General features: G+C 42.2%; 1 protein-coding gene across 8 annotated transcripts in view; it reads left to right on the forward strand.

Moving 5' to 3' along the window:
- Nucleotides 1-7,968, forward strand: part of TRAF3 (TNF receptor associated factor 3) — a 104,501-nt gene extending 96,533 nt beyond the window's left edge. For all 8 annotated transcript variants that reach the window (XM_050954169.1, XM_050954175.1, XM_050954176.1 and 5 more), the window contains one exon: nt 201-7,968. In XM_050954169.1, the coding sequence (XP_050810126.1) occupies nt 201-772 (572 nt within the window). In that variant the 3' untranslated portion in view covers nt 773-7,968. The remainder of the gene's footprint in view (nt 1-200) is intronic.
- Nucleotides 7,969-11,374: the final 3,406 nt, after the last annotated feature.

Below are 11,374 nucleotides of genomic sequence, written 5' to 3' on the forward strand. Positions count from 1 at the left end.
CACTGCTTGCTGGCAGTGGATATTAATGTATGCGGTTAAATGTGAGTTGGTTCTTAACTTTATACTATTTTACTCTATACTACTATAATATTGTGAGATTTATTTATTTATTTGTGCTATTGATTATTAATTCTATATATTTTTTTTAAAATTTAAATTATTCTTTTTTTCTCACAAACCCCCTCTCCATTTTCTACTAGCCGTACTAGAGACACAGCTAAGTAGACACGATCAAATGCTGAGTGTTCATGATATTCGGTTGGCTGACATGGACCTCCGATTCCAGGTGTTAGAAACTGCCAGTTACAATGGAGTATTAATTTGGAAAATTCGAGATTATAAACGTCGGAAACAAGAGGCCGTGATGGGGAAGACTCTGTCCTTGTACAGCCAGCCTTTTTATACTGGATACTTTGGCTATAAGATGTGTGCCAGAGTTTACCTTAATGGAGATGGCATGGGAAAAGGGACGCACTTGTCATTGTTTTTCGTCATAATGCGTGGAGAATATGATGCCTTACTTCCTTGGCCATTTAAACAGAAAGTGACTCTGATGCTAATGGATCAGGGAGCTTCTCGACGTCACTTAGGAGATGCTTTCAAGCCAGACCCAAACAGCAGTAGTTTCAAGAAGCCTACTGGAGAAATGAACATTGCATCTGGTTGCCCAGTCTTTGTGGCTCAAACAGTTCTAGAAAATGGAACGTATATTAAAGATGATACTATTTTTATTAAAGTCATAGTGGATACTTCGGATCTACCAGACCCCTGACATATAAATGGGGAGGCAGTTAAACAGAAGACAACTCCATTTGGGGTTTTCTATCAGTTTGTCTTCAATCAGAGGTCCTAAAGCACAAAGGACCACCTTGTGGAACAGAAGGAAGAGTTTGAAGGCATAACTTCATAGGGTCCAATGGCGAAAGTAGCAACACATTAAGAAATCATACCATGGTATATTTTCTAATAGAACTAGTAACACTTAAACTCTGAAGAATTATTTATCCCTCATGAGGATAATGATTACAGTCAGAGAGGCTTTTTTATTTAACTTATTAATCTAGTCAATTGGAGGTGAAAAGACATGTAAAGTGTGTGCTGAATAAATTACCTGACTTTTCTTCATTTAGACTAGAATACAAAAAAGTTCATATGTGGGTTAGCTGGAAACTGTCAGCATGTTAAGTAAAAGAAGAAATGATGAAGTAATGTTGCAACTATGATATAATTATTTTGAAAAACTAAGTGCAATCGTGTCTGAAATACAGTATATTGTCTTTTTAAGGCCTCATCTGGTCTCTGTTTTAATAATTACGTTGTCAGAAGACCTTGAAAAATATCCAGGTCTTCTTGAAAGTATCTAAATCAAAATCATATTTTTATTTAAAGTTCTATTAATAATTGTTACAGAAAACATTTTATTTTAAAGCTGTTGATAGACTGATATTTCTTGGAAGAAAAATAGAAGATATCAAACACTGGTTATCACTTGTGATAAAAAAAGAAATTATTCAACTATTGATGTTATTTCTCTTTAGAAATGTAAACCTACAATATATGTCGTAGTTAATGACACTATTTCAAAATTAAGGAAAAATCACTCATGGATGCTGTGCATCATTATCAGATTTATAATTGTTTTCACCCTAAAATAGGGCATTTGTTGAACTTTGGAGTTCTAAACGGAATCCTGTACGCTTTTAAAGTTCTGCCTCATGCTTTCCAATCAAGCTATATATATTGCTGACAGCATAGATGTGCAACACCTAATATTTTCAGTGTGGGGAAGAGGAGTAGTGCTGAAAAACAGCCAGTCATGATCCTCTACATTCATTCTATACTAGCGATCATTGCATCTTATTAAGAATATATGATCAGAAAGCAATGGAAAGATGATGGTGGCTTGCATGCATACATGTGCCTTAAATGTGACATGCTGCTTATAAACCATAGCTTGGTATTTAGATTAATTATAATACCCAAAATGGTAGTTTTAACTGGACTTCAGGCAGAATGTGTAGCCTTGTCTTCAGAGCCCTTAGATAATTTGCAACATGCAGGATAGAAGCCAAAGTCCAGATTTGGCTGCGAGAGCGTCTGTGGAATCCATCATGTTCAGGTGCCAAATTTGTAGCACACTGCTCCTATGGAGCTTGGACTTTGACAGTGCCCCTAGACTAACATGAAGGAAGATGTCATGCTTCCTCCCAATCCGGTGTATGGAAGTTGGCAGCACTTCAAATTGACTAATCTGAGAATTCTGAGTGGATATTAATGTAAACGCTCATTGGTGTCTGTTCATGGCAGACTGACAAGCATCCTAACTGGGAAATGCATGGGGTTTTGTTACAGCTGCCTGAACTTCAGCAGCAAGCATTTCCTAGCCCTGAATCATGCTAATTGCAACCCACTGTGTTTACCTACTTCTGCTTGTTAGTCTGGAAGTAGAAAGTCCAATGGCCTAACTTAACTATATACCAGCCATCTGGGTGCTGCTTTAAAATCTGATTGCTGCTTAGAACTAAGGGAGAAGCTAATTAGTACACCTTTGTGCACATGAGAGGGAATTGTGCCGGTCGTCTTGACTGTCAGGGCTGTACCCATTCAGGTTTCCACTTTTAGGGGCGTAGTCACAATATTTACCTTGGGCTCAGTTGAATTCATGCCTTTGTAGTTCAGCTTGTCTCTGTTGCCATTGTCTTTTATGGCTGTGCCTTCACAAACTGTGCCTGCAAGAAGTACTTTCCTGTTACAGATATACAGTGCATGCTAAGTGGTCTTCATGGGTTTTCCAGGCACCTGCTAGAATACTGCCTGCTTCTTGGCATCCAAAACATTCCAGAGCAATCAGTCTTCCTGTTCTTGCTTCCACTGTCTAGGTACTATATTCCTTTTATGGTACATAGGTGACAACAGGTGCAAGCTATTGTGCTGATGTTTCACTTCTGGCACAGAAGGAGGACTTCCTGCAGAAGATCTATATGGCACTTGCAGTTTTATGCAGGCAGCCTAAGTAAACCCATCACTTATGCTTTAGAGCAAAGGTTCACTCAACTTGCATACCATTCTAATAGTCATGAATGTAGGCAGCTGAGCTTTTGTGTATGTGCATCACAGAATTTTACTGAAAACAGGATTCCCAAGTGGAAATGTCCAAAGGGCTCTGCTCCCATTGCTAATATATGTATTGTGAAATTTAAATGAAAATGTATGGTCACATAAGAATAGTTTCTATCCTGTTTGAATCTGGGACTGATTTAGGTGAGAGTTATATAACAATCAATTTAATTGTGTTTTACAATTTTGTAGATGCAGGCTACAAGTCTTGCAGCAGAATTATGCTCCTGAATTCAAGCTCTTAAAAAATGAAACAGAAACAAGTGTAAATTTATAGTGTAGTCTGCATACAGCTTAATAATAGTTCTGGGATGTCTGAATCACCAGTTCATCTCAGTGTGATGTTAACTCTGAAACCTCTTGATGAAAATTTAAATGTCAACAATAATTGTTTGCTGGTTATTTTACCAGAAACACCAGCTAATATATTTAATCCATAGTTCTCTAAAGTTCATTCCATGCTTACTCAGATGCCAGAAGTGCAAGCTGCTGAAACCTCCAGCTTCATTCTAACCGCTTCTGTCATGCAGTAATATATTGCCAATACAAAAATCTTTTGGCATATACATTGATTTTAATATCAAGATAATCAACATGGAAGCTGTATTTTCATTTTTAAAAATGATGTGAAGCTGCCACAGAATTTCCAGTTTGCTCCCCTTAATTCTGCAGAATCCAACAATCTTATGCAAAATGTAACTAATCCTGTTGTGGAGTACATCAATTATAATATCCCCATATCTGCAGAAATTGCCAGATATCCCTGGACTGTGAGATTTTTGCTGTATATGTAAGTGGGTTCCCTCAGCTTCCCAGCAATGAAAGTATGTATCAGTTAGAGAAATAAGGTCATGAAATATCATCCAAATTTAGGGTAAAGATTCCTTGTGCTTTACTGCCCTTTGGGTCCAGTAAGGTTATTAAACATTTATTTTTCCCCTGAACATTCAGGTTTTTTTCCTCCCAGATATTTCAGAAGTTTTCTGGGGACTATCTATGAAAATGACTCACAGGGTTATATTCTGCCCTCAGATCGCACCCTTGAAGCCCCATGAGCCTCAGTAGAGTTGCATGAATGCAGTGGAGGGCCCATGGTGTCACAGTGCTAATCATGACCATAAACAGAATTTCTTCATAATGGAATCTTGTCATTGCTGTTTAGTATTCATTAGCAGTGCACAGCCAGATGCTCTTGCTGTTTGTTCCACAGTAGTGACCTTCTAACTGTATGTATACGCATCTCCCACTTCCGTTGGAACATCTAGCAAAAAGATTGAAATCTACTAGAAGTTTTCTGTCTACGCTATGCGTACAGTACGTATGCATTTATTATTTAAAAAAAAAAGTCTCTAATTCCAAACAGGATGAAACTATTTCAGCGTTTAAAGACCAATCTATGATCCTTATACATGACCGCATTTGCATTACTTTTCTGTTGATCTTAAAGGGATCTTGTTTAGCTTTTGTCTACATGTACGCCTTCACAACTTAAGTCAACTGCTGACTTTTTATATGCAATGTTGATTTCAGCCTTTTACTGTAAATTTGTTCTTCTCAAAGAGAATGTGCAATAGGAAAACAGAAAAGGGTAGCTCAACTTCAGTGATAATGAAATGTAATGAGTAACATGCTAGTTATCTTAAAAAAATAAAGATAAAATGCAGTTTAATTCCTCTTCCAAATTGGTTTTCCTATTTGGAAAAGGAAAGTTGAAGATATGAAATGTGCCTGATGAATCTCTCAAATGCAAGGTAATGGAGAACTGTGTTAGTTGTAGTTTTAAAGTACTGAACCCATGAATGTTATGGTACGATTGTACTGCTCAAGTTGCTACCAACTTGCCCTGATTATGGCATGTTACGACTGACTTTAAAACCCACCTATTTGTTAATTGTAGTCCATCATGCTGAACAGGCATTTCACCAACAATGCAGTTTCTAATAACATTGGTGCTCTGTGGTGCAAGACAGAAAAGCCTGTAGGCAATGGTAGAGAAGTATTCTGCACCTTCTGACTATATCAAATGTTACTGCAGACTTGATGCCTTGATGTTTAACTATGCAAATATATTAATAGGTGGAGGGAGAAAAATAATCTTAGCGAATGAATTTTAGTTACAAACCTAGTACCTTAGTTTTCACTGTTACAATGTTATATATATATTCCGGGTTTGTCATCAGGCAAAGAATTGTTTGACCATATAGAAGTTGTCAAAATAACCCCAGCCCCCAAATCAGTCTTTGTTGACTGTTGGAAATATTTTTTGCTGCTGCTAAGGGAGACTCATGGATAGCAGCAAGCCCTGGATTCCCACATTCCAGGTATGAAGACTCAGCACACTGCACACAAAATCTGCTTTGTCTCGTGGGAAGTGGGTAGCTTGCTGGATCCTTCTGAAAACTTTATATGGATGCTCCATGGAGTGGCGTCTAGTTCACACATCCCTCCTTTCACTCAGCTAATCAGGAGATTCAGGGTTTAAAAAAAAAAAAGTTGGTGCTGGGCAGCTCAGAATGAAGAGGTGGGCGAAAGATTATTGGGGTTTTTTTATTTGAGAAGATAAGAAAATGGAAAAACAACTAGTCCTCTGCCTACCTCTTCCTGGGATTCCTGTAGTTTACTTCAATCAATACCTCTCAACTTCTGTTGACCTAGAAATCATGGTAACTTCAAAAAAAAATAAAAATAAAAAGTCTACTCTGGACTTTGGTCTATTTGATAGTGATTGTTAGTGCTTACTGTATAATACATAGTGCTTTTCATTTACAAAGCATTTTACAAACAAGAACTAATCCTCACACGAAGCATTCACAATTTATAGACAGGAGAACTGAGGTAGAGAGGTTAAATGACTTTGCCCAGAGCCACAAAAGGAGCCTGTGCTGGAGCCAAGGTTAGATTAGAGGTTCCTGTCTCCTAGTACTATGTTCAGACTAGTGGACCTCGCCTTTTCATGTGCTTATCCCTTAAAGGAACTGAAACAAATGAAGTGACATATTTTAAAGACCACAGTCAAGACTGTAAGGGCTAGAATTAAACATCTGAGCTGTCATGATTTGGGGGCATGCATTTGACAGCCCACATGTCACCAAACACAGTCGTTTTCAATTGTTCTTTTTATGGTGCCCTCATTTTGAGGGATAGATTTTAAGGGCTCAAGTAGGCAGGGAGACCAAACATAGTTTAAGAGGATTAATTTTGGTTCTGTCAACCTTTACTGTGACCCTTTCTTAATCAGTTTAGCTGAGCAACAACATTGAGGGTTTAACTGTACTTCCTGCCTTTTAATCTGAGTCTTCAAGACAGTGCCAAATGGGGGAAGGTCAAGAAGAAATTTTAGGTGCAAATTCAGAGGCATCCCTTAAATTCTGGAAGAGTTGAGAGAGACAGCACACAAGGGATCTGTTTAATCCTATTTCTTTTCTAATTTATTGGCAAGACTGTAGCTTTTGTCTTCCATTTCATGATCTTAGTGTCTATATTAGGCCACATTTTTCTCCAAGTTAGGATTAGTTCCTTAGGGTTTAAATAACATCTAAATGTCACAGAGATACACCTGATCCAATATCCCAGGATTTATGTAAATTCAGATCTGGATCCCAACTCTGTGGTTTTGGTTCATCAACCCACTTAAGCAAGGGTTTGTTGTTCTTGGTGTTTTTTTTACATTTTGGTCCTTTGGAACTAAACTCTTAATTTGGTTGTCAGTTCCACGAGGACTTTTTAACTTCTTAGCAATGCCAGTGTCCACTCGCACCATTGCTAGCAGTGGGATGCGTAGTGAGAGAATTTGACTCTGTCTAAGGGTTACTGAGATAAACCAGCATTGCCATACGTAAAGGTCATTCTCCTGCATAGAGTGTTCTGAGCTTTAAATTCAGTTGTAGCTCATTTTTGAAAGGACACATTTTCCAACTATGACCTGTCTCACTGGCAGCGAGTTGTGTAATCTGCACTTGTGGAATGGAAAAGTTCAGGCTTCCATCATTGCTGATGCACCATATGATCCACACATTTATTTTCCTTGTAGCTGTAGTGTTAGGCGTTATATAAATTTTCAGTTTTATAGGGGAATAAAGGGGGAAAATTCAGGATTTCTTATGAGATATAAAACTCCAATAATTTAGTGGTGACTAAGGGATGTTAATATCCCATTCAGAAACAATGGGCTGTAAGTAGGTCCATTCTTCTCAGACAAGTAGGATAACCTATAAAACACACGAAACAACATACAAATTGGAAAAGCTAAAAGCTGACATTTCCAAGAAATTCTCTTAAGAAATATCTGTGGAAAATACGTGAGTAATCAAGAATAGTGTACAAATTAATGTTTATAAAACTTGTGTAACTTACATTTTATCTCATACTCTTCAGTGAATGGTACACCTGTTATGTTCAGTTTTACGATCCAAAAACAAAGACCAAAGAAGGCCAACCTCATTTGATTGTGTATATTCTGCCTGTCTTAATTATCAATAGCTGTAAGGATACAGTGCAAGTGATCTGGTAACCAGTGGTATTCGTACTTTTTTTTTTTTAAGGGGGGGCGGGGACAGACTTTAAAAATGTATAATTTATTGCTCAGCAATAACCATGTTGTTAATAATAATAATAATGAAGCAACATGTCTTAATTTTCCAATAGCATTATTATATGTTGTACTTCAGTTTGTTGTATACTGTGTTTTTTGGTATTTATTTGTGTTTGGAGGTCTTGCTATGTCTTTTGTGTTTTAATGCTAATACAAGGACAGTGTGTATAAGAGTGTAGAATGCAAAACTATGAGATGCTAAACTGTCTGTTATTAAAGGAAAAATAAATCTAAGTAGGAAATCATATTTTTAAAAACAAGGTGGTGTATTGGAATTTGAATGGCTGGAGCTTGCTTAACAGAGTAAAAATGTAACCTTTCACCTCCTTTGTATTCATTTATATGATGACTAGTTAAGGCTCCATGCATACATGTAGCTGATAGACCTGTATCACATTATTGTTACAACATTTACCACCTTCTCCCACAAGATTCTTTGCTTTGGATTTTTATAAAATCTCAACTACTACCTGATGAGTCACACAAGAAAAATAAAGTAGGAAATTAGTGTTCAGTCTGACATCAAAACAATAGCATAGTCACCAGGCAGATAGAGTAGAACCAATTAAGATGGGGTTTCATGCATTCATACGAAACTGCATCCCCAGGAGGATACTGAAGGGAGAGAGTGTGGCTTGAATTTCCAAAAAATGTAAATTATTTTTTCCTCCAACAAAGTTACTGCATTTTTGAGTTCTAAAGTTGAAACCAAAAGAAAAGCACAGGGATACAATATTTCCAACATGCCCATTTAGATAGTCCACACAAAGTTACATGCTCTCTCTAAATCATGTAAGTTATGTTGTTGCTCATTCACATTTGAGTTTCAATTGAATGATAACGGGAATTATTGTGATCACCAACAGTGAGGGGCATGTCCTTTTTGTGAAGTATGCAGACTTCTCAGACAGCAATTAGCTTTATCTCCTGACCTCCAGTTTTCTCCATTCCCCTCGTTCTCTGTCTTGTTTCCTTTTCACTTTCTTCGGCCTATTGTATAGTCCCCACCTTGCTTCTGCTTGTAGAGATATGGGTAGAGCCATACCCTACATCAGTGGTTTTCAAACTCTGGGTTGCGACCCATTACTAAGGAATGTAAGGCACTGGGTCACAGTGGCTCTGGTCAGCACCGCTGACTGGGCCATTAAAAGTCCCGTCGGCTGTGCTACCCGGCTAAGGCAGGCTAGTCCCTACCTGTTCTGACACCATTCTGTGACCTGGAAGCAGCCAGCAGCAAGTCCGGCTCCTAGGTGGAGGGACCAGGGGCCTCCATGTGCTGCCCCCACCCCGAGCACCAGCCCCAAATTCCCATTGGCTGGGGTATAGCACTGTCCGCGGTGCCAGGACAGGAAGCCTGCACCACTCACTGCACCACTGACCGGGAGCCTCCCAAGGTAAGCCTGTGCCCCAATCCCCTGCACCAGCCTGGAGCTGCCACCCCACCCCGACCCAGAACCCCTTCCTGCACCTCAAACCTCTCATCCCTGGCCTCACCCGAGACTGCACCCCCTCCCGCACCCCAATACCCTGCCGTAGCCCAGAGCCCCCTCCCACACCCTGAACCCCTCATCCTCAGCTCCATTGTCAACAATTTTCTTCAACTGAGTCACCAGAAAAAAAGTTTGAAAACCACTGCTCTACACCACACTGTCCAGTGTGTCTCTAAGTAGCTCTGGTGGCAAAGCTATGCTCTTGGCAGCATCTCTGTCTCTCTGATTAGTCCTCCCGTCCTATGAGGTGACTAGAGGTGCAGCCCAGAGAGCTTCCCCCATGACTCTAGCTCAGGGGTTGTTCTTCGAGTGCTTGCTCATATCCATTCCAGTTAGGTGTGCGCGCGCTGCGTGCACGTTCGTCGGAGATTTTTACGCTAGCAACACTCGGTGGGCCAGCAGGGCACCCCCTGAAGTGGTGCCGCTATGGCACCTGATATATACCCCTGCTGGCCCATCCGCTCCTCAGTTCCTTCTTACTGCCCGTGTTGGTCGTTGGAACTGTGGAACGTGGCTTAGCTGATCTCCACCTCCCTAGCTCTTCGCTCGTTTATATAGTTATTGTGTACATAGTTCATTTTCTATAGTTCTAGTTAGCATTTATATTAGTAGTTCTTATAGTAGTTGTGTATATAGTTAAAGAGGATCGGGGGCTAGCCCCTTCTCCTCTCCCAGTACCGGAGCCCATGCTCGGTTCACCAGGCTTCAAACCCTGCTCGGCCTGTCATCGGCCGATGCCCACAGGAGACCCGCACGACTCCTGTTTAAAGTGCCTGGGCGAATCCCACCTTGCGGACAAGTGCCAAATCTGCAAGGCTTTCAAGCCCCGGACAAAGAAGGAGCGGGACATTCGCCTGAAGCAACTTTTGATGGAGGCAGCTCTAACTCCTCCATCCTCAGCACCGACGACAAGTGCCCCCTCCCCACCAGAGCGCACGGTTCCAGGAAAGGTTCTTCGGCACCAGCCTTCACCGGCTCAACTTTCTGGCCGGCACCGATGCCTCTCCCGGAGGAGCAAGAGGCACAAGGCTCCTGCGGCACCTGTATCTACGCTGCAGTTGGAGTGTACATCCAAGGTGGACCACCTGGCACTGTCAACTGCCGCGGCACCACTTGCCTCTGCACCGTTGATTCCAGTCTCACAGGAGCCGTCGAGTCCGGTGCCTACCAGCTCCCCGGCGCACGCTGTGGTCGAGCTCGTCATGCCCTCCACACTGGAGACCTTCTCCACGGCTCGGGAACTAATTGCTTTGACGGAGCCTGAGCTGCCCCAACCCCTGGCACCACCGGTGCGGGTTGTTCAATCATTGGGCAAGCCCGCCATGATGAGGCCATCTTCGCTGGGCACTATCGAACACCGCCGGTCCCGATCCAGGTCCCCTGGACACTCTTGGTCCCACCATCGCTCCCAATCCCAGTGCGCTTGCAGTCCCGGTACCGGTCATACTCACTGTACCACTCGAGATCCCGGTCTCCATCGCGGTACTCTCAGCACCAGTCCAAATCCTGGCACCGCCGTACCTCTCACAGCCGATCTCGGAATGAAGACGTAAGGCACCGGTCGACTTCCCGGCACCGCGCTGGTCGCAGGTCCCGGTCCCGCTCCCGGCACCGCTACGACTCCCGGTACCGTTCGCCGGTACCACGCAGTCGAGTCCAATGGACGCAGAGACCTGGTCCAATCGACTTCAGCTCCTCCGTGGCCTTCGTGTCATCTATCTGTCTCCTCCCATGCGGACAGTGCCTCCTACGGGGATTCGGATACGCACGCCCATGGCCCGGACCACGGACCTCATCAGTGGTCCTTTTGGACACCTTGGGCTTATCATCAAGCCCAAGGCGAACCAACTGGCCCATCACGCTCCATTCACTCAGAGCACTGTATGCCCGAAGCCACCGTTAGCAGACCTCCCCCCGCTGACACAGAGGAAACCAGTGCACACGCACCAGACCTGCATGATGTTCTGGAGACGGAGGTCCCCTCGGACTAGGCATCAGTTCAGGACACACTCGTCCCGGGGCTGTCATCTTCCTTTTCCCCAGATGAGGCAGTAGCAGGGACATCATCGTTGGGGCCACCTCCGATTGACCTCCGGTCACACTAGGACCTTCTGCGGCGTGTCGCCCAGAATATCAACCTTCCGGTAGAGGAGGTTCCAGAGGTGGAGGACTCGGT

This window comes from Gopherus flavomarginatus, chromosome 5, assembly GCF_025201925.1.
Source record: "Gopherus flavomarginatus isolate rGopFla2 chromosome 5, rGopFla2.mat.asm, whole genome shotgun sequence".
NCBI lineage: Eukaryota > Metazoa > Chordata > Testudines > Testudinidae > Gopherus > Gopherus flavomarginatus.